Source organism: Capricornis sumatraensis, chromosome 2, assembly GCF_032405125.1.
Source record: "Capricornis sumatraensis isolate serow.1 chromosome 2, serow.2, whole genome shotgun sequence".
Classification (NCBI taxonomy): Eukaryota; Metazoa; Chordata; class Mammalia; order Artiodactyla; family Bovidae; genus Capricornis; species Capricornis sumatraensis.
The window spans coordinates 17,635,122-17,659,249 of NC_091070.1; the positions used below are offsets into that span (position 1 = coordinate 17,635,122).

The following is a 24,128-nucleotide window of genomic DNA, read 5'->3' on the forward strand; positions in this document are numbered from 1 at the left end:
CAATGGTGAATGGAATTGTTTCCTTAATTCCTCTATTTTCTCATTATTGGTGTATAGGAATGCAAGGGATTTGTGTGTGTTGATTTTATATCCTGCAACTTTACTATATTCATTGATTAGCTCTAGTAATTTCCTGGTGGAGTCTTTAGGGTTTTCTATGTAGAGGATCATGTCATCTGCAAACAGTGAGAGTTTTACTTCTTTTCCAATTTGGATTCCTTTTATTTCTTTTTCTGCTCTGATTGCTTGGCCAAAACTATGTTGAATAGTAGTGGTGAAAAAGTTCCTGACTTTAGGGGACATGCTTTCAATTTTTCACCATTTAGGATAATGTTTGCTGTGGGTTTATCATATATAGCTTTTATTATGTTGAGGTATGTTCCTTCTATTCCTGCTTTCTGGAGAGTTTTTATCATAAATGGATGTTGAATTTTGTCAAAGGCTTTCTCTGCATCTATTGAGGTAATCATATGGCTTTTATTTTTCAATTTGTTAATGTGGTGTATTACATTGATTGATTTGTGGATATTGAAGAATCCTTGTATCCCTGGGATAAAGCCCACTTGCTCATGGTGTATGGTCTTTTTAATGTGTTGTTGGATTCTGATTACTAGAATTTTGTTAAGGATTTCTGCATCTATGTTCATCAGTGATATAAATCACAGCAGGAAAATAAATAAATAAATAAATAAATCACAGCAGGATCCTCTATGACCCACCTCCCAGAATACAGGAAATAGAAGCAAAAATAAACAAATGGGACCTAATTAAACTTAAAAGCTTCTGCACAACAAAGGAAACTATAAGCAAGGTGAAAAGACAGCCTTCAGAATGGGAGAATAGCAAATGAAGCAACTGACAAACAACTAATCTCAAAAATATACAAGCAACTCCTGCAGCTCAATTCCAGAAAAATAAACAACCCAATCAAAAAATGGGCCAAAGAACTAAATAGACATTTCTCCAAAGAAGACAATACAGATGGCTAACACACACATGAAAAGATACTCACCAGCACTCATTATCAGAGAAATGCAAATCAAAACCACAATGAGGTACCATTTCACGCCAGTCAGAATGGCTGCAATCCAAAAGTCTACAAGCAATAAATGCTGGAGAGGGTGTGGCGAAAAGGGAACCCTCTTACACTGTTGGTGAGAATGCAAACTAGTACAGCCACTATGGAGAACAGTGTGGAGATTCCTTAAAAAACTGGAAATAGAACTGCCTTATGACCCAGCAATCCCACTGCTGGTCATACACACCAAGGAAACCAGAATTGAAAGAGACACGTGTACCCCAATATTCATCACAGCACTGTTTATAACAGCCAGGACATGGAAGCAACCTAGGTGTCCATCAGCAGATGAATGGATAAGAAAGCTGTGGTACATATACACAATGGAGTATTACTCAGCCATTAAAAAGAATATATTTGAATCAGTTCTAATGAGGTGGATAAACTGGAGCCTATTATACAGAGTGAAGTAAGCCAGAAAGAAAAACACCAATACAGTATACTAACGCATATATATGGAATTTAGAAAGATGGCAACGATAACCCTGTATGTGAGACAGCAAAAGAGACACAGATGTATAGAACAGTCTTTTGGACTCTGTGGGAGAGGGAGAGGGTGGGATAATTTGGGAGAATGGCATGGAAACATGTATAATATAAGAAACGAATCGCCAGTCCAGGTTTGATGCAAGATACAGGATGCTTGGGGCTGGTGCACTGGGATGACCCAGAGGGATGGTATGGGGAGGGAAGAGGGAGGGGGGTTCAAGATGGGGAACACGTGTATACCTGTGGCAGATTCATGTTGATGCATGGCAAAACCGATACTATAAAGTAATTAACCTCCAATTAAAATAAATAAATTTATATTAAAAAAAAAACAAGGAGCCAAAGAACTGACCAGTTGTTTTATTTCAAGGAAAAACAATTGAAGCTCTGAATCATGATTTTTAACTTAAAAAAAAAAAACAAACTCTTAACATGCTACTGTATGTTCCATAAACAAAGAAAGCAAAGTGGCCAAGTAGAGGTGATTAGGACAAGATAGTACCTCAGCTTGGGCCAAGCAGGGATTCAAGTAATTTATTTTTTTGCAGCCCAGTGGCAGAGAGTCTCTTACTCAGGTTGCTAAAGGGAGAATGTCACAACAGGACTGACATCATACCCTTCTCCAAAGCAACAAGGCATCTTGAAAGCTGAACTTCTTGGTGAAGTTTTATGGTTGGTGGCAGGATTTAGTTCACCCAAGTGAAAAGACAGCTCAGTCTGGGATGAAAACTCTTCAAAGGAAAACCTCCCCTCCACAGTCTTACTGAGAAACCGCAGCCAACAAGTAATCAAACTCGCTTTTGGGAGAAGTCTATCCCAAAACTGTGCAGTGGGAAGAGAGGTAGGTCCAGTTACCCAGCCCATATTCACTGCTTTCTTCCTTGTCTGCATCAGATGGTAACTGAAGAGAAGCTCTCCTACATTCATCTTCTAGGCCAGAAAAGATGAACAGAGGCAAAGGTGGGGTCCTTTTTTGTTTTGGTTCTGGCAAACTGTAAGCCATAAGCATCCTGTTCCCACTGAATGCACTCTGGGATCGGACAAAGCTGCTCTTCCAGGAGTCAGCACCCATGGCTCATGTCCGTCTTTCAGTTAAATCTCCTTGGTTTAGTAACTGTAAGAGATTAAAAACAAATCTGGAATAGTTACCAGTGAATAATAGGAAAAAACTCATACTAAGTGAAAGGTTTACAACTGGGGGTGGGGAATACACTACAATGGTGAGTCAGGGACAGCTAGTTCCAAGAGACATGCACAGACTGACAGATCTCATTTTATACACTGACCTTAGGACAGCACTTTGACCACTTGATGCTATCATTTCCACTATGGCAGTAAGATATCTTGATAATAATAATAATATTCTATAAGCCAAATTATTTGTGCAATCACACTCTCTATTCAGGCAAATCAGAACTGGTAGAACCAAAAATCTTCTATCAATCAGTTAACCAAGGTACTGTTAAACCACAGTCAGTTAACCAAAGGCTGCAGGTTCAAGTAGAAATAAAAGGAATGGGGTTCTGCATGAAAACTACAACCCAGTCATGAAAAATCAGAGATTTCCTGGCCTTAAAATACCTTTCCTGTGATGAGGAACACAAGCCCGAGAGTCTCCAATGGGGTGAACAGTCTACTCTAAACCCAGGGTTCCTACTGTAAAGTGGTTTTGTATAATAAATGATCAAACTGGGTTCTATTTTATTATGAAAACAAAATGAGATGGGAATAATACAGTGAAAACAGGATAAACACTGAGCTTGTTATAAAATCTAATCAAATAAATTTTGAGCTAGAGATATATTTGGTGATCTTAATTTAGATGAAGGTAAATTACATAGTAGGATTGATTGGTATGGAAGTTAAAGAAATTTAAAGAAAAGCATAAAACTTAGAGAAAGAAACTACAGATCTGATTTGATGCTGTGTGGTAGAAAATGGTATGTGGTAGAGAATGGTAAGAATGGTATGTATTTAATCTAGACCAAGAGCCACATGTTTGCACTCAAACTTAGCGATGGCACTTTTGAGAAATGTTAAAGAATTGGTCATTTCTGTTTTCCTCCTTTTTTAATTGGGAAATATTCTAAGATTAAGTCAAAGCTAGCTAGCAATCATTTATACTGGTTCTTAAGTTCAAGAATGTAAACTCAGTGGGGCTACAGAACCCCATTTGGGAAGACCGTTAGTCCATAAGAGGTCAAAGGCCTTGGGTCTCTGCTGGGCCTACACAGTGAACCCTCTAATTCTCAGAAGACCTGGCCACCCTGAAGGAAAATCAAAACTGTCCAATCTGAACCATCTGAGCAAGAGTTCATTTGTAGTTCATCTATTTTCCATGATAATTTCTGATACTTGACTTGGTTGTTCTCTGATATTCTTGATAAGTTATCTTTATTTTTAGAGCATATTTACAGGGGTCCAATTAGAAGTCCATCAATAGATTCTTACAGGTCTGATCTACAATGCATGGTGATCTTTAAGAAACAATTTGGAATGGCTATGTGTTGTTTTAAGGTTTGGTCCTGCCTTCTCCTGCTCTGGCATCTGAGAATAATCCCTAAGGAATCAATACTCCTCATTCACTGGTAGAAAAGTCAGTTAGTAGCTAGACCCTGGATGAGGAAGAAGATGAAGCTAGAGCCTTTGGGGGCTGACAGCTTGAAAAAAAAATGAAAGGTACTGGAGAATGTGACAAGCTTACCTTGAGAAGGAAAAGGAGGGGATAAGCAATGGAAATGCCTTGATGACAGGAAAATAACAGTGGTAGGGTAAAGGAAAATAAAATAAGTGAGGCTCAGACAGAAGCTATATTTGTATACACACTCCTTGGAAGAAAAGTTATGACCAACCTAGATAGTATATTCAAAAGCAGAGACATTACTTTGCCGACTAAGGTCCATCTAGTCAAGGCTATGGTTTTTCCTGTGGTCATGTATGGATGTGAGAGTTGGACTGTGAAGAAGGCTGAGCGCCGAAGAATTGATGGAGAAGACTCCTGAGGGTCCCTTGGACTACAAGGAGATCCAACCAGTCCATTCTGAAGGAGATCAACCCTGGGATTTCTTTGGAAGGAATGATGCTAAAGCTGAAACTCCAGTACTCTGGCCACCTCATGAGAAGAGTTGACTCACTGGAAAAGACTCTGATGCTGGGAGAGATTGGGGGCAGGAAAAGGGGACGACCCAGGATGAGATGGCTGGATGGCATCACGGACTTGATGGACGTGAGTCTGAGTGAACTCCGGGAGATGGTGATGGACAGGGAGGCCTGGCGTGCTGCAATTCATGGGGTCGCAAAAAGTTGGACACAACTGAGCAACTGAACTGAAGTGAACTGAACTGAAGGATCCATGAGGAACACGTGATCATGCAGGATGTTCAGCTGCATCTAAGAATGGCACGTTCCTCTGGTGGCATCCACAATTAAGCGTCTGAGGCTTCCATTATAGGCCCTTGTGTTCTCCCGGGGTGAAGGCCAAGTTTTCTTTTCCTTTTTTAAGGCAGTTTGTGTTATTGTGTCTGCCTGAGGCTGTCAGTGAGCATCACCCAGACAAGGACACTTTGAAGCCAATTCCATGTTCAAGAGAACAAATGTACTATTATTGGACTTTATGCATACACAAAACTGACCATGTCATACCCCATTTAAAAACATGTCATGTCTCCCCAGTGCCCCCAGGAAAAAATCATGTCCTGTAAGACCCTCCCAAGAGAGGAACCAGTTTGTCTTTCCTGCTCTCATTTTTCCATTCCACACCTTTCTCTCCATTCCAAGTCCATTACACTCAACCCGTTGTGGTTCCATAGCTGGGCATGCTCCCTCTCACCTTCTGCCTTTGTACATACTGCTGCCTTTATACCTGTTCAATTTCTTCCAAATCCCTCCCACATCTCCATCAAGATGATTGCTATTCATCCCTCAGGTCTCAACTTAAGCTCCAAAATTTATTCCATGACTTCCCCCAAGACTAGCACGACTACCCTGAATAAAATCTGCTGGTTATTGACCTGTTGCCCTTCCCATTCTAAACTCTCTACACAGCACAACTGCAGGGCCATCATTTATATAACTATGGAGTTATAAAAGGTAGAGGTCCTAACTCTGACTATAAACTCTTTGAGGCAGAGATTGTATTTACTACTATATAACTAGTACCCAGCTGGGTGCCTTGTGCTAAGTATCAGAGAATATCAATAAATTGTTAATTTTATTGGGTATGGTAAAAATATAATTATGAAAAACTATTTATGTTAGAGGTATATACTGAAATATTTAAAGATACATATATTAGTATCTGTTGAATGAATTAAGTCTTCATACATTTGGCATTTATTTGGGGTAATATGGAATGCTTCAATTAAAAAAGGTATTTAGTGTATGGGAGAGAAAAGCTCCAAAGTTTCAAACATTTCAAAAAAGAAAACACTGAGTGTTGTGGATTTGTATGTCAAGTAATTTATACTAAGTACAAAGAGAAGGAAATGATTTTCCTGAACTATTCAACCCAATAGTTAATGAAAGTATTTCTTTTATAGAAGAATCACAGTTAATAAAAGCAGAAGGAAAAAAGAGAATCAGGATATCACTGTTTAAGCCCTAATGAAAAAAAGAGATCTAGGCCATGATAAGTAATGGTTGCTAAAGCTTTTACATAACCCACTGGTCAATCTTGAGATCTGTAGGAGAACAACTGAATATCATGTCTCTCCTGATGAAACCTAGTAGGAAGTAAGAGAACCACCAACAAAATATTCTTGCCAAGGGAAAAACAAACAGAAACCTAATCAAGCCCCTAAATGTAACTACCAGTTTCCAGGATATCTGTGGATAGAGAAGTGTATCAAGCAACAAAGGGAGTCAATCAGCTAAAATAAAAATGTGGGAAATTATATAGGACAAATAATCCAATTCCTTAAATAGATAGCTATACTGAAAAAAAGAGGGGTGGCCTATTAGAAATAAAAAAATAATTATTAACCAAATGCAATATATAGGCTTTGTTCGAATCCTAATTCAAACCAACCAACCATAAAAAGATATTTCTGAGAAAAAATTTAAAAGGCTAAATATCAGAAGATACCAATAAATTGTTGTTAATTTTACTGGGCATGATACAGATATAATTATGAAAAACTTTATCTGTTAGAGGTATATACTGAAATATTTACAGGTGAAATGTCTGTGATCTGATTTAAAATACTCCAGTATAAATAAAAACATCAAAAGCAAACAGTAGGAGGGAAGTGACAAGAACAGTAGACAGTTAATTGTTGAAGATGGGCTGATACCTACCTGGGTTCATTATACTAATCTCTTACTCGGTATATATACTCTTTGAAAACTTCCATAAAAAAATTTTTAGACAGATATATGAAGCAAAGAAAAAATAAAGCAAGGCTCCACTTGAGACATGTTTCAAAGCAGTCACCAGGAGAAGGAGACTTAGGAAAGAACCAATGATAACAAATAACAAAAGCTTTCAATATAACATAAGCAACAATGAAACAATGGGTCACAATGATAAATACAAGGAAGGGTTCTGGCAAAAACAGCATGCTCAGAGCCTTGTGAACTTGGGTATCCTCAGAAATATTACAGAAAAATTACGACTACTCAAACAGATGCTGTACTGGTGGACTGTGGTCTAAAGGTTATAATGAAAAGTAAGAGATACTCTAATGCCAAAGCCAGGATATACAGGCTTTGGGAAAAGCATGTGCATATAAAATAAGCTCATGATGAAGTCATCTACCTCCACAACACAAGGCCAGTAAAAGGACAATCAGAAGATTCTAGAAGCCCGACTGGTTTTCATTCTGTTTTCTGGATCAGAACCAAACAAATAGAGTAAGGGGTGCTTAGAATCAACCTACAATCCCTCTTTGATTTAGATAATAGTTCTTACTCAACAAACAAGTGGACACATTCCCACATGCTCAGTTGGTTCAGCCTGGTTATCTCCCAGACAAACAACTCTGGCAAAATGAATGATATGTTAGGGCATGTGTATCAAGGAAACTAAGTTGAGCGCCCCAGATGTGAATGACTAATTTCTCAATTCAGGAGACCCTAACACTCAGGTTAGCTTAAAGGAAGATACTCTAGTCAAAGTCTCCAGGAAAGGGAAACGAATGTTTTTCAGATCCTCTGAAGTAGACCCCCAATCAGTCTGCACCTTACTCTCCACAGAAACAAAGGGCAAGAGACAGCTTTACCTCCTGTGGATTTACAGCAGTTAAGACAGAAACCTCGTACGACTGCCTCCCTGACTGCATGGCCACCAGGTGATGGGTCACATCAGGCACTGAAGACAGGGGGCGTGGGGATCCTTCAGCAAGCACCTCTGAAACGGCAGAACGAGGTTTTAGTGCAAAGTGAATCCAAAGGTTTCCCTACCTTCATCAGCAAGTCCCTCCTTAAGAACTCTCAAAGCTGTTCCCTAAAAAACTGAATCCCACATTCCTGTTTCTTCCAAATTAATTCCTGCCTGATAATCATTATCAGTGAATTTGGAAAGTATTACAAAAGGGGGATGGGAAGAAAAGGTAAAGAATCTTGATGTAACTGCTGACCATTTCTCAATACACAAATTTTGAGTAATGTGGCTTCAGCACTATTAACTGGATTAAACTGCATATGAATCAGGGACCCAGAGCCAACCAGCAAAGCAGTCACCAGTAATGGAAACAGCACAGTAGGTGCTGGTCAAGCGCTTAAACCTGGCTCCAAGGTTCCTACTCATTGTCTCCTCCTCCTCTATATCTTCCTTAAGGCTGGCTAAGGAGCTCCATGCCATTTCTATGCCTCATGCTTCAGTTATCCACTAGTATCATTTATGAAACAGAAGAGGCTTATTGTGGAAGCACACTCTGGGCCTTGTACGCTCCATATGTAAGTTATACAAATATGGTCTTTATACCCAAAACTGACTGGGGTATGAGTAAGGAAAACACAGGATCTGACTTATTAAATGTTTATCAGCAGAATCACCATGAAGATCTTCTGGAAACAGCTTACACATAAACCACTTAGCTCTCAAATAAATTAAGAGGGGTTTTCTAGTTTACATTGCTCTTCCAGGATATTACATAACTTAATGTTTGCTTAAAACACTACCTTCTACTCACTCAGCGTTGTTTCCCAAATGTAAGTTTTGACTTCTCAACTAGATTTTAAGGTCCCTGTCTTCTACTTTTATCTTTCCCATGGTGCCAGGTACACAAGTAGGCACTGAATAAATGCATGCTGACCTCACCTGTTAAGTTTTTCAGAGAAGAGGGCCTGGCCTGTGTAACTTGGGTGAACTTTCTATACCAGAGAGGAGCAACTGTTTCCTACAGAGCCCTTTCTTTTCTCCAGAAGATATGGCTTTTGAAGGTATGGAGAAATTGCTTTAATTCTCCTCTGTAAAACCTGGTTATGTTCTGTTTAAATGTTTTAAAAGTTAAGTTCTTCCATAACTGCAATAGGAAAGATAGAAATAGTTGGGCTAGGATGCTAGGATTATGGATAATTTTCTTCTTAAAACTTTTAATTCTTTTGTTACATTATCTTTTCAATGAAAAAAAAATTTTCTTAAATATTCACTTATCTGCTTCAGAGACAACACAAATGGTAATCATGCCATTTCTACTCACAAGAAATGAAATTAATTAAAACCTCCATTTTGGAGACAACCCCATTCCTTAGTCCCTAGTTGCAGCCAGTTTCCCCAAATAAAGGCGAGTTGAAAGTCTTACCATCATCAACTCCTAGGATAGAATTGGTATTTGGTAGGTTCAAGGACTCTCCACCAAGGCTGGGCTGAGAATTCATAGACACCAGGTTTTTACTGGTTACTGAAGCCTCTTCAAGCAAACTACTGCCCATTAGTGGCTCAGCTGCACAGAGAATAGGATGTGAGAGACATACAGCACTCAAGGCTGTGCCTGGTCCCCATTTTCCTTCAGGGGAAGCTGGCCTTTTCTTTCAGAACTAAAAGTTAACTTGTATCTCGGATGTCACCTCCTATTTCACTTACGTTTGGGAAGCAAAAATAAACCTAGAAGGGAAGAAATCAGCCTCATGGATAAATACCCTTGTTTGTGATCAGCATCTGGATAATTAACATACGAAATAGGATGGGTGCATCCCTAAAAGCGAGTATTCAGAATAGAATGATTAAGGAAAGACATGGAAAGGAGTAACAATAAAATGTATTATCAAATTTAAGTTAGGGTAAAAAAAAGGGAGTCATAAAGTAAAAAATGCTTAAACTACTGTCATACAGAAATCTTCACCACAGTGACACACAAGTGCTAGTTCATGCATCAGCACCAGTTACCACCAAATTTGCTAGAGGAACTTTTAAAACTATAGACTCTGGGGTTTTACTCCCAAGGAATCTCATTTATCAGGTTGTTTGGTGTTGCTGGATGGGAGGGGTAGATAAGCAATATAAAATGTATGTTTTAAAAACCTGCAAACAATTTTACTGTACAGCTAAATTTGGAAACCACTAGTCTACCAAATGAAACCAGTCTCTCTACCCAAAACAGAAGCAGAAAATTCCCATATTAGGCGAGTTATCTGCCTCTTTGAACCCCCAAAATATAGCCCTCCCTCTACCTTCTTCTCCTTACCAGCTGGTTCCTGCTCTTGACTCCCAGCTGCTCCCATCTGCAAGTGATGCTTTCTCATGTGCACATTCCTGCTCCCACTTTGAGAGAAGGTCTTCCCACAGACTTGACATTGATGTGGCTTCTCTCCTGAAACACAGACCAAAAAGACAGGGTACATTTCTGACAGCAAGAGAATGGACTCAAGCCCTAGATGGAGAAGCCCAGAGGATGTCAAACTAAACATGAAGAGGCTGCTCCTTCTCGCATTCCCCAGGCTCTCAACCGTTAGTCCCTGGGGGAAGGCTGGAAGCCACCAGGTGGGCTTAGCATACTCACTGCTCCCAGCCTCCGAGGCTCTCCAGACCCACTGGTCTGCTGCTTCCACAAAACCACCTCTCTGGTATAAGATCATGGCAGACACAGAACATTTCCTACTCCTTTCAGATATAGTCTTCCATGAACCTCAAGGACATGTACTATCCTCAAGAATTCCAACCCTAGATTCATCATACACCTTTATCTCATTTCCTGCCACAACTCTCAGCCTTCAACATTCACAATGGTCGTTCTTGTACACAGTGATCTGAACCATCCCGTATGTCCTCAAGTCTGAAACCCTCAATCTCCATTTTACCTACCCTGACAACCACACCTAGGGCAGCGTCAAAGACTCTTGGCCTACATCTTAGCAGTAGATAGCAAAAACTAAGTGAAATGACCAGAAAATTTCCAGAAGAGACAAAATCTATAGAGGCAGAAAGCTGGTCAATGATTGCCTGGATGTGGGGTAGGAGGAGGAACTGACTGCAAAGGGGCACAAAGGAACTTCTGGTGTGATACAAGTGTTCTATAACTGGATTGTGAGGATGACTGTAATCCTATATATTGTCTAAAAAATCACTGATGTGTATATTTACAATAGGTGAATTTTAAGGTATACACATTATAGGTCCAAAAGCTGTTAAAAAGTAACTATAATGGGGACTTCCCCAGTGGTCCAGTGGCTAAGATTTCGAGCTCCCAATGCAGGGGGTCTGATTCAGTCGCTGGTCGGGGAACTACATTCCACATGCTGCAACTAAGAGTTCACATACAACAGCTAAAGATCCCATATACTGCAGTGAAGATCGAAGACTGCATGCTAAGATGTGGTGCAGCCAAATTAATTAATTTTTTAAAATAACTATAACAGACTGAAATATAGTGAACATACAGAAACACATGAATTCAAAATAATACTAGCAAAAGAGAAAGAAAAAGCAGTGAAAATAATACTACTAAAAGTAATCAGAGCACCAACTTCTTATTCTGAAAACTCAGTTAAAAGAATTACATATTTATCCTTTCATGTGCAAATTACCAAATAATCCTAGTCAATAGAGATCTATTATATAGAATAATTCCAGCTAACAAATGTGAATAACAAAATTAGAAAAATTAACATTTTATAACCCCAATGAAGTAACAAATTTAGGCATATTCAAAGATGAAATCATAAGCCAAAAGGTTGCAAGGGAACGTTACAATGAAGGGATTAAGGTGTTAACCACCTGAACCAACTGATCAATTGTGACAACCAAGCTCTGTGCGTCTCCTGAGGTGATGCAAAATGAAACACATACAATCACACGTCATATATCCTTGCCAAAACCTTTGAACCTTTTAGGAAATACCGGGAACAAGTTAAATGACACAAAATGAGGTAAACCAACACATCCAGAATGTGAGATGAACTATAGTACCTGACTGACTCTGTTGTGCTGTAAGTCTAGAACATGAAAATCAGAAAGTATAGACAGATCTATATTCAGGACTTACTAGTCAAGTGCAACAACTGGACCTTTTTTGGGTCCTGATTTAAACAAATCCACTTTAAAAGACGTCTTTGAGACAACTGGAAAAAAATTAAACATGGACTGAGTCTGAGATAAAACCAAGGTGTTATTGTTAATTTTGATAGATAATGGTAACGGCATTATTGTTACGTAAAAAAGTATTTTTCTTTATTTTTATGTAAGTTTGACAAAATTTTACATAACAAAATAAAGAACAACAAAATGAAAACACTCTACAAGCCAAACAAAACACACCCGGAAGTCCACATCTAACCCACTGACTATTAGTTTGCTACCTCTGCTTAGAATTTGTCATACTAAAACCCTGCTCTAACCCTAGGATCTCAGCTCTGAAATTCACATCCCTGACTGATTATACCTCTCCAACTCCCTTGCTGCCACTGAACTGCTCTGTTGTCTTCATGACAAATAATTTCTAGTTCCTTCTCTCCATTCCTCTCATTCTGGCTTCCCTTTGCTTTCCATGGCTAGCCATTTGAACAAATTCCTGATTCCATTCTAGAATCTCACTCTACTTCGAGTTCACTTCTGCCTTGGCAAGTCTCTGAATAACTCCATGTACCATATCTGATGTAATGAAGAAGTACCTAGTGTACTGCCAAGTAAATTTATTGATTTCCTCAGAGAAAGGTCTCAATCAGAAAGCAGTTCAATAGCTCAGCTGAAAATAATACTTAGGTTCTTTTCCCCTTGATTATATGACCCTTTGAAGGTAAGTATCAAGGGCCTTGATTTCTGTCAAGAAAGGGAGGAAAGCAAGGCATCTGTTTCTCTTTAGATTTCTTTATACTACTACCCTAACCTTTTACCCTTTGGCTCTCCATCTTCCCTGAAATCTATGAATGGGTACCTGAGTGAACCACCAAATGTTTTCGAAGGCTAGAATACTCAGCAAAGGAACGGCCACATCCTTGGGCTTCACAAAGGAAAGGCTTCTCTCCTAGAGGCAAAAAATGAGATAAAGACTCAGTCTTTTGATGAAATGACTTTTATTCTCTTTTCCCACCAATCTTTTCCTGTTTTCAATCACTTACTCTGATTTATTGAATTCACACTATATATTTCAACTGGACTATCCAGCAGGTATCCCCTCAGTGATCTTCTGGTACATAGCTCCACCCCACCCCCCCGCTTTTCTTTAGAGTGGCTGCCTCTGAACATAATACCTCCTTCTCCCTCCTCATGGGCTGAGCCCCAGCTGCACTGAGCCACCTTCTTACCATCCCTTCTGAGAAAATCAAGAAAAGTGTATATGCTCTTACATCAATTCTTTAAGATTCAGTTTTAAGATTAAGAATACATATTTTTAAAGCTTATAAAACAGGTCTTACATAACCCCATCTTATAAAAACAATTGTCTAGTCAGAGATATACAGAAAAATCTGTTATAATGTGTTAACAGTAGTTATATCACAATAGTGGTATTATGGTTTATTTTCTTCTTTGTGCTTTTCTGTAATTCTCATTTTCTACATTATTATTTTAAAAATGAAAGATGCATGGTGAAAACTGAAGCCTGACAGTACTACTGACTTTCTGGCTCTGACACTGCACTATGGCTACATGGCACTTTGGGCAGAAGCTGGGTGAAGCACAAATAGAATTCTTTGTACTTTTTTTGTGACTCTTCATGAATCTATAAATATTTCAAAATAAAAAATGAAAAAATAAGAGATGCAGTCCAAAGTTCCCAAGGGTCACAACTCAGTGAGAAATAAACATATTCATAACTTTAATATAAATTCCTTTATAAAAAACTGCTTACGTGTATTTATAAAGGGAAGAAATTCCTATTGTGGTTAAATTTTTTTAAAAAGCTGTATTTAAGTTGCTCTTAAAAAGTGACAAGGATGAAAGGAAATTTCAGGCACAAGAACTAGTATGAGCACAGCCTTGAAACTGAAAGTGCCCAGAGCAAGTTTAGAAAATGACAAGTGTGAAATAAGTATATTATTGGTCTTTGCCTCTGGTTCCTGACACAAAGCTCTTAAAACGCTTGTACACAGGGGTGCTAGGAGAATTTTATGTTCTAACATTTAGTCTTGGATCCCAGCTCCTAGCACAAAGCTCCTAAACCCCGTGTAATTTTTTCAGTGATGACAGCACTAGGATAATCTGCTGTTCTAATATTTAGTCTTTGATCATGATTCCTGACACAGAGTTCCTAACCCCTTGGAATTCCTAGGTGTTCTAACGAGATGACTCTTGGTGGGCTCCTAGGTGGCGGCTAGTCACTAGAATAGAAGCTTGGAAATTTCAGCTCCACCTCCAGTTTTCAGAGAGGAGAGACAGCCTGGAAATGGGTTAATGATGAATCATGCCTACGTGATGAAACCTCCATAAAATTACCAAAAGTACAGAGTTCAGAGAGCCTCTGGGCTGGTGAACAGGTCTATGTGCCAAAAAGTGGCACACCCCAACTCCCCAGGGACAGAAGCTCCTATGCTTGGGACTCTTCTGGACTTCACCCTCATGCATCTCTTTCTTTATCTGGCTACTCATCTGTATCCTTTATCATATCCTTTATTACTTAATAAACTGGTAACACGTTTCCCTGATTTCGGTGAGCTGTTCTAGCAAATAATCAAATCCAAAGTGGGGGAGGAGGTTGTCATGGGAACCTCCAACTGTAGCCAAGTCAGACTGAGGTTGAAACTGACATCTGAAGAAAGTGGCAGTCTTGTGAGGCTGAGCATGTGGGATCTGACACTATCTTAAGTGTCAGAATTCAGTTGCTCAGTTGGTGTTGCAGAGAACTGCTTGGTTTAAGAAAACACATCCGGTATCAGAACTGTTATGAGTGTGACAGTGTGAGAGAGTAAAGGAGAAACATGGAAACTCAGCAAGTAAGGCTGGCATGGTGACAAGACAGGAGCTAGGCCTTGACGGAGGGAGGAGCACAGCTCTGACTGCACTGTTCTTTCAGACTGTACCTCACAGTTTAAGGCTTATGATTTCCCAGTGGTCTGTAACTTTCTGGAAAGCATATCTGTATACTCACACTAACCTCAGAATGCTATGCACTCCAAAAGTTGCCAAATGAGTAAAAAATACACTCATATATATGACAGAATGTCAGGAAAACAGAAAATTCCAGTTAATAAATAAGGTTAAATGTTTAACAAGATGAACTCAAGAACCTTAGAAAAAGAGGATTTCAAAAATGATTCACCAGAATCTAGTGGCACAAATCTCTTCATCAAGCTGGCTTAGGTGAGACGGCCTTCCTGTTCAGAAACTGAGAGGACGGTGATTTTGCTGAGATAAAGAAGACTGGAGGTTCAAGAGACATTGCTGCAGAATGGTTAAAGAGCACGAGCCAGTTAATCCTGAGTTCCAGTCTTGCCACGACCATTTATCAGTGTGGAGAAAATATTTAACATCTCTGAGAATTAGTTTTTTGAAAATCTATAAAATTAACATAATACAACCTCAAAAGATTACTTTGAGGATTCAATGTAAAAATACAAGTTAAATATATTAAGTATAGTGCCTGGTACACAGCAGTCTTCATGGTAAACCACTAAAACTGGCAGCTTTAATTACTACCGTTACTACTAAAAAAGAGTTGAGGTCAATTCTGACATCTGAGATAAAATGCGTTGTCAGCACTTAAAAATAAAATACTTGGAAGAGCTCTGGGGTCATACCAGAATTCAAATCCCAGCTCTACCATTTCCGAGCTGCATAATACTGGACAAGTTCCTTCTGTTTCTCCATCAATAAACACAATATCTAAAGCATGAAGGTACCTTGAAAATTAAATAAGACAATGTGTATGTGCTTGGTACATATTAAATTGCCTCAATAAATGCTAATTTTTATTACTATGCTAATTATTGAGAGTCAGATCTGTGAGGCATCCAAAAAGAAATTATTAAATTGAAGCCTGAGATTGCAAAGAGACCATATCGAGTAAAATGGGAGAAACTCAAAATTCTGAAATTGGTCCACAACTGGATCAACAAGGGAGAGCTAGCAACAGTCAGAATGAAGAGAGAAAATCAGGTCACACTCTGAATAAATGATGTTCAGTTTTATCAAATGCTACAAAGATGAGAGGCACAAGGATAAAGAGGTTACTGAATTTAATAAGGCATAGTGAATTCTACTTTCCTTAGCTATTCAGCTAGATGTTTTTCTTGTTCTTTTATTCAAACTGCTTTCTTGGAGCAAGAATAATTTATCCTTTCAAGAATGAGCTGAGAACAGAGCTATTCTTTCCTAAAACATATCCCAGTGGTAATGTCAATCTAGAGGAAATCCCCAGAACACATGTGGCTTCACCTTGGCTTTCACTTTCTAAATGGCATTTATTTGTACCTGCTGTCATTTTAGCAAGGCAAGAATAAACAAGGAAGAGAGAGAGAAGATAGCAACAAAGTAGCAACAAAGTGGGAAGAATAGCTACACATCCTATGGTAGTAGTTTAGGTTTAATGATTAAGATTAAGCTCTGGCAAGAGAGTTAGCACAGCTTGGTCAAGGGGTTCAGAAAGTTACCCTTAAACTTTTAGATTAAGAAGTCAGGGTATCTTTAGTCTGCTCCTTTGATATTAACATGCTGTTTGCCCCAAAACAAGACCCTTTTCCATTCTGTTTCTCAGGCTGTGAGGTTCTAACAAAAAAGTTAACTCAAAGTCAAGGATTAATCTTAGCTTTTGTACTTCCCCTCAACTTACCCCAGTTAGTGCCTAAAATAGGATCTGTGTGGTTTGTGTAACTTAATAAATGTTAATGACCAAAATTAAAACTATGTAATGTTCAAGGATATCTGGAAAGACTCACTTCTGTCCAAATCTCATCAAATCATTGTTATTAGAGAAGGCCTTATATCCCCTTTCTGTTTAAGGCTACTAGAGGCAGAAATCAAACTGTTCATTCTCACGAAGAGGTGCCCTGAGGCATCTGAAAAAAAGAAATTTCATCTTCAGAGTTCTAGCAACAACCCCAATCTTCACCCACTAAGGATAGCCAGCAAGCGCTGAGCCAAGCAGCAGACGGCCTGCGGGAGTGCTGAGGTTGCACACACCTGTGTGGATGCGCAGGTGGTTCTTCAGGTTTCCAGCTGTAGTGAACTGCTTACCACAGTTGGACTCAGGGCACACAAAGGGCTTCTCCCCATTGTGGGTTCTCATGTGCACCTTCAGCCTCTGTAATACATAGAAGCTTTTCCCACAACCTGCTGCAGGGCAAATAAAGGAGCGGTCGTTTCTGCAGGGAAAAAAAATCACATAAGCAACAAAGCCTGAAAATGCTCTTTGCTAGAGAGAACAAGTCAAAGCTCCTATTGACTCTCAAAACGGACAGTAAATCCCAAATCTGGATGTAGGAGAATCACTTTAAGTTTGTTAAAACTACAGATTCCCTACTTCTTGAAAATATTGATTTCATAGGTTCAGAGTAGAGTTTAAGCTTATGTATTATTAAGTTCTCCAAAAATTACATTTTATGATGAGATTTTGAGAACTCTTGCTCTAAGACATTTAGGTGACAAATGTCTTATTAAATATCTGTCAAGAACAAGGTAAATGAGACAATGCAAATGTCTCTATTAAAGAAGAAAAGCCATCTTAACCACAAGTGAGCTGGAGCCCCTGCTTTCCTTTAATCTGTCAAGTGGGGGGATTTCTGTCAAGTTCCTTCAGAAACATCAACATTCCTGATATGGAACATTTCAAATATGGAATTTTGGGTTTGCTCACCGATGAGTTTTGAGGTGGTACTTAAAGTGAGCTGGCCACACAAATGTCCGGTCACAGCCTTCAACTGTACACTTGAGCTTCTTCTCCATTTGAGGAAGGGGCCCAGAATCTTTGGGTTGCCCATCACCAGAACCAAGATGGACATTTTCTCCTGCAACAGAGTCACATATTTGTAATCCAGGGAAGGATTCTCCTCAGATACTTTGGTTCAAACAATAAAACCACCGCTGCTGCTGCTGCTAAGTCACTTCAGTCGTGTCCGACTCTGTGCGACCCCATAGACAGCAGCCCACCAGGCTCCCCCGTCCCTGGGATTCTCCAGGCAAGAACACTGGAGTGGGTTGCCATTTCCTTCTCCAATGCAAGAAAGTGAAAAGGGAAAGTGAAGTCGCTCAGTTGTGTCCCACCCTCAGCGACGCCATGGACTGCAGCCTTCCAGGCTCCTCTGTCCATGGAATTTTCCAGGCAAGAGTACTGGAGTGGGGTGCCATTGCTAGTGATCATTAATCACATATCTACCTTCACCTTCCCCAGCAATCTTTGTATAATCACTTAACAATAGAAAGTGAATGTGCTCTGCATCCCCATCCCCTTACTCCAGAGAACTACAAAATGCCATGAGACTAGGCCTCTTTGACAAATGTAAGAAATATCCAAAATGGTTTAATTTTTTAAAAAAAGCTGCATTCACCTATTTTGCATTACACATTGGTGAGGAAGCAGGTATGGCAACACCAGAAGTGGAGTCCTATAGAAGATCACTTATAGGTAATCAAAACTTGTATTTTAAGAAGGAGCAGTCAGTCTGGCTTAATCATGGACTTACAGTAGCAATTTCTTTTGTAGACAACCAGTCTAAGATTTCTATCTCCTGAAGTCACTTTGGCTGTTTCTGTCACTCTAGAGAATAAGAATCACCTTCTCATTACCTATACCACTCCTCCTCAGTTAAGAAATATTTAAGAATGCAAAAATTCAGTGCATTTTAAAATTTCTAATCATATTTTTACAAGTTAGAGATAGTACCTGATCAAGTTTTCTGTTCAGTAGAATAAAAAGAAGCAAGGAGAGGAACATACACTGCAGTGACTTCCTTAAGTTTAAATGAAATTAGTTAACTAAATCTTTAAATAAATTCCAGATTAGCAGGTGGTGCATCCTTTCTCTCATTTTCTTCAATACACAGTAGGACATCAACGGAGAAAAACACTCACAACCACTTGTTCTCATTGTTCAGTTGCTAAGTTGTGTCCAACTCTCTGTGACCCCATGAACTACAGCACGCCAGGCTTCCCTCTCCTTTACTATCTCCCTGAGTTTGCCCAAACTCATGTCCATTAAGTCGGTGATGCCATCCAACCATCTCATCCTCTGTCGACCCCTCCTCTTGCCCTCAATCTTTCCCAGCATCAGGGTCTTTTCCAATGAGTCGGCTCTTTGCATTAGGTGGGCAAAGTACTGGAGCTTCAGCTTCAGCACCAGTCATTCCAATGAATATTTAGGGTTGATTTCCTTTAGGATTGACTGGTTTGATTTCTTTGCTATCCAAGGGACTCTCGAGAGTCTTCTCCAGCATCACAGTTCAAAAGCATCCGTTCTGCAGTGCTCAGTCTTCTATATCATTCAACTTTCACATTCATGCACGACTACTGGAAAAACCATAGCTTTGACTATATGGACCTCTGTCAGGAAAGTGATGTCTCTGCTTTTTAATACACTATCTAGATTTGTTATAACTTTCCTTTCAAGGAGCAAGGAAATTTAATTTTGTGGCTGCAGTCACTGTCCGCACTGATTGTGGACATCATTAGAGAAATACATTCACAACCACTTAATTCTGTTATAAAAATATGGAGTTTATCTTTCCATTACAAATACCTCAGGAGTAAGATTCATATTTCCATATTTCCCCTGTCAAAACCCAAGAGTAGGATAATATGTTATACCTACCATACTTCCTGGAAACTGACAGTTGATCAAAGGCAGTATCTTTCCCATCTATTAATCTTATTTTCTTCCCATCTTACATTTTCCTTACTGTACTTCACCAAATGCCAACTGTAGAACTAACTGCTCCCAGGTTGGAGCAGAACCTAAGATGACTTTTGCTAGTTAATATTAACTTGTTTTTTTAAATACTGTCCCACAGTTTTTTTGTTTGCTTAATCAAAACATGGGTAAATTTCAGACATCACACAAGTGCATATACCATGAAGAAAATTTTCCAGTAACTCCAGAACTCCAGCTAATTAATTTCTAACAAAAGGTCTGTAAAAACCCATGTTAATCCAGAGATTTAAACCAGTGACAGTTAGGGCTTCGTGCATTCAATTTTGAAATCATAAAATGGGGGGAAAGACTCCTTCAGAAAAGAGTGAGTTGCCTTGTATTTAAATCATTAAAAAGTTTCCCAAAGAAGTACTCTCTAAACTACTTTGTTTTTGAAAACAAAGCACTGTTTGCAGAACTGTCCTATGACCTGGTTTTGCACACTACCCCAAACAAAAGAGCAAGAGAGACAAAGAAATTCAATACACCTTATATCGTACATAGTGAAGAACACTGTAAACACTTCAAAGACTCTACAGTTATGTGGGTAAGGTCTTTGGATTTGGGATAAAATTTTCAGTGAAAGTAGCATTGTATAGAGCAGGAATCAGTAAACTTTTTCTGTAAAGGGCCAGACAGACGATATTATGGGGTTTGAGGCCATACGGTTTCTATCACAGCTACTCAACTTTGCCATAGTAGCAGCCACAGACAATCTGTAACTAACGGGCATGTCTGTGTTCCAATAAAACTTTATAAAACAGGTGGTTATTTGGCCCTTTGCTGACTCCTGATATACAGCACCACATACAAAATTAAAATACTTCTGTATTTCAACTTAGATGAAAGTGATCATATGTTTGTGGTAATGACAGTACGTACCTTACCTCAACCATCTGTTGTCTTACCTTAATTGTCACAGGTTAATGAGAAAATGCAGAGGCAGATCTAATACAAAAAATATTATGGCAAAGGGTTTGCAGTGGTTTAGGAGTAGCTTGAATAGAGCCATGGTCCTGAAGCTTTAACATGCATCATAACTATAATGAGGGCTTACTAAAAACTAAAAATGTTTCTGATTCAATAAGATGAGACCTGATAACGTGCATTTCTAAACCACTGGTGATGCAGATGACCTAGCGACCACACTTTGAAAATTACTAGAGAAAAAGTGGCCCAGAGTAAACAGTACAGGCATGCTGAACTCAAGAAAATCCACACTATACCCTATTTGGATATTCAGAGGTCTTCTGATGAACTGGCTCCATCCTCCCTGCCCTGCCTGCCCCCAAAAGCTGCACTATGGTAGCTGATAACTGCTAAACTGCCATGAACAACAATTTAGTTTCAGTGAAACACTGCCATCTGCCACACTGATTTAATATTAATTTCATTTTTATCTGTTTTATAGTTTTATGTCTATTGATAAAGCCATTTGATTTCATAATGGTGTAAAAATCTCAAGTATAAAGAACAGTACAAAATTAACTGAAGATAACACCAAGATCTGTGAAAAAATTTTTTCTGTTAAAAAGGCTTCGGTAACATTATTTAAAGCTGACAATTGTTAGTTGATTCTGCATACGAACCTGTCATGGCTGAGTTATTCTATAGAAAATAAGATAAGCAATTTACACATTTCTAGCCTTCTGCTCTCATCAATAAAGTAATCTGGATTATATGCAACTCAAAAGATAGCCATTGTCTTATCAAAATCTCTGAACAGAATACTGGAAAGGAAAATAACACAGGGGTCTCACCATTGCTGCTGGTTTTTGCATTCTTTGCTAGCTGTGCCCGAGTAGCAGCAATCAAACTGTCGTGGGCCAACTCCTGAACCCGGAGGAACCAGGGAATGCTACTGTCTGTGCTCTCACTGGAGAGGAAATCATTCCCTGAATCCTCTGCCTCATCTTGTACAAATACCAAGTGTTCGGCTGAAGAGCCCAGACCTGGAAGAAACAAGAGGATATATGCAAGTTAACCATCAAGTAATCCCTTTGATTGCCCCTGGCTCAGAAACTCTCCATGTCCTGAATCAGCTATTCCAGACTTTCAAGTCTCACCTCAAGCTTCTGTTCTCATCCAAGATTAGGTTATCAACTCTCTACTCCCAGCTGAGAGACTAGTCTTTATCTTACCTCCTCCTGTTTCAGAGGCAAAGTATGTTTCCTAGCAACCCAGCTAACCCTTACCTCTAGGATCCAATCCTATCTTTTAGTTATCTCCTCTCCACCTTCAAACCCATTCCTCCTTAGTGGCCACCTTACAGCTTCCCTTTCAGCCTTTCAATCTGTCTAAGCTCAAACCTCTCCCACATTTTTCTTTTTTATAGAAAATCTCAAGTACGACTCTAAATATCACCTTCTCACCTATTCCTTCAAAGTCATGTTTCTTGAAGTTTCTTAACTTCTAACTTATGTATCTACTTTCTCACCTGCTGTCCACTCCCCACCTCTTTTAACTCTAGGTTCCATCTCTCCTACCTCAGTAACAACTGCTCTTGTTAAGTTCACCAGATATACACTTCCCAGTCCTCATCTCCCTGGCCCAATTTGTAGTATTTGGTATGATTTACAGAAGAAAAGATACTAAATGTGGCTTCCCCCACATCATTCTCATTCAGTTTTCTTGATCTCTCTCTACTGGCTCCTTCTCATTCTTCTATCACTCCCTTAAAATTTTTTTCAGGGTCCCAGATGTGCCCTCATTTCTGTTTATGCTCCAGACTACTCCTGAATCAAAGAATTCATGCTTTGTTTCATATACCTCCCAAATGCTGGTAAGCACTAAAAACTACTTATTTCACACCACACCTCTCTAGAACTCTGGATTCCTATTTCTAACTCTCCTCCTAAGTGTTCCTCTGAAATCTCAACATCAACAGGCAAAAATCATTCTCCCCCGTTCCTATTCTGTGTGCACCATCTAGCTAAACATACCACTTAACTCCCCCAAACAAGAAAATGTTAAGTCATCTTAGAGTCTGCCTTTTTCCTCTATATGTTCAACTGATCACCAAACTACACCAATTCTCCAAAATAATAATAATAGCTTCTTTCCATTTTAAGTATGACTAATTATTCCTCCCCACCCTCCCACCCCGCCTCCAAGTTTTTCTCTTAAGCATGAGTACAGGTCAGAAGAAAATAAAGAATACCTGCTCTTGTTAGGTTAAGAAGAATAAAAGAAGTGCTATCACTTGGTTGTAGATCTTGCAACAAGCTAGGGGACTCTGGAGTGGACAAAAACTCTGGAGACTTCTGTACAGTCTGAGCCCTCGTCTCTTCTCCGTCTGGACCCACATTCACCTGAAGGCTTCTCAACACAGCCGAGGAAGGAACCTCCTTGGAGGAGTTCGTATGACTTGCAGTATCATCTAGTAAAGGGAAAATACCACAGCTTTATGTAGTAGCTATCTCCAAGGAGTTCACCATTTTGATACACAGTACCTAACACCCTTGTAACATCACTTAGAAACTAACACCCTTATAGGAGCAGATAGCATTTTCATTTTATGAATGTAAAATCTGCCTGAGAAAAGAAGAGAGTGTGAAAGGCAGCTAAAGCTCTAAAGGACATCAATCAAAATGCGAGGGGCAGACTCCTCTGGCGGTTGGCAGTAACTAATAAAAAACCATCCACACCTGGACATTATAGACCTTTGTCTTTTTGAGGCAAAGTAAATATTAACTCAAGAATAGGATTTAAATTTTAAACTGTTTTTCTTGGGAAAAGTTGTCACTTTTTAATTTTTGTAACATGTATTTGAGAGGTCTGGTGAGTCATTAAGGGAAAAATCACAGCCTACAACACAATTGAAACTATAGAATCATCAACATGTTTCATGAGGGTTCTGGATTTATACCAGATGTAAAGAAATAATTCAGAAGACTTGCTTCTAGAGCTTTATTCTAGGGGAGGGGATGAATTTCCAAAGATTCTAATTGCAACATAATGCAGAATTACACTACTGTGCTAAAGCATCCAATGTTTTCAGGGGTTTCATTCATCCTCATAGAATGCAGGTTACATTTGTCTCTTTTTTGAAGGAGATAACCGATAAGATTATAGGAATAAAGTAGAAGCCTAGGCACAGCACTGCCATTGTAAAGCCTAATGAAGTTGCACAGCAAAGTAAATGAACTTAATGCCACTGAATTGGTTAAATGGCAAGTTTTATTCTATATATATTTTACCACACACACAGAGAAAAAGCCTGTTCTTAAATACAGTTCATAGCAGCACTGTTTGTCATAATATGATGCTGGAAAATAGCTCTATATTCATCAACAGTGGCATGGATCAATAAGTTGTGGCATACTCATAGAACAGTATACAGCAATGAA

The 24,128-nt window shown here is 39.1% G+C and overlaps 1 protein-coding gene across 3 annotated transcripts in view; it reads right to left on the bottom strand.

Moving 5' to 3' along the window:
- Positions 1–1,930: 1,930 nt before the first annotated feature.
- The window catches only part of ZNF410 (zinc finger protein 410), a 42,865-nt gene continuing 20,667 nt past the window's right edge, over positions 1,931–24,128 (bottom strand). The window contains exons 4-12 of one of the 3 annotated variants that reach the window (XM_068964163.1): positions 22,940–23,158; positions 21,540–21,731; positions 17,731–17,881; positions 17,058–17,239; positions 12,877–12,966; positions 10,192–10,317; positions 9,310–9,450; positions 7,786–7,913; positions 1,931–2,681 (exon numbers count right to left, since the gene is read on the bottom strand). In XM_068964163.1, coding sequence (XP_068820264.1) covers positions 2,643–2,681; positions 7,786–7,913; positions 9,310–9,450; positions 10,192–10,317; positions 12,877–12,966; positions 17,058–17,239; positions 17,731–17,881; positions 21,540–21,731; positions 22,940–23,158 — 1,268 coding nt within the window. In that variant the 3' untranslated portion in view covers positions 1,931–2,642. The remainder of the gene's footprint in view (positions 2,682–7,785; positions 7,914–9,309; positions 9,451–10,191; positions 10,318–12,876; positions 12,967–17,057; positions 17,240–17,730; positions 17,882–21,539; positions 21,732–22,939; positions 23,159–24,128) is intronic. The other 2 variants (XM_068964164.1, XM_068964166.1) reach the window with 2 other exon arrangements.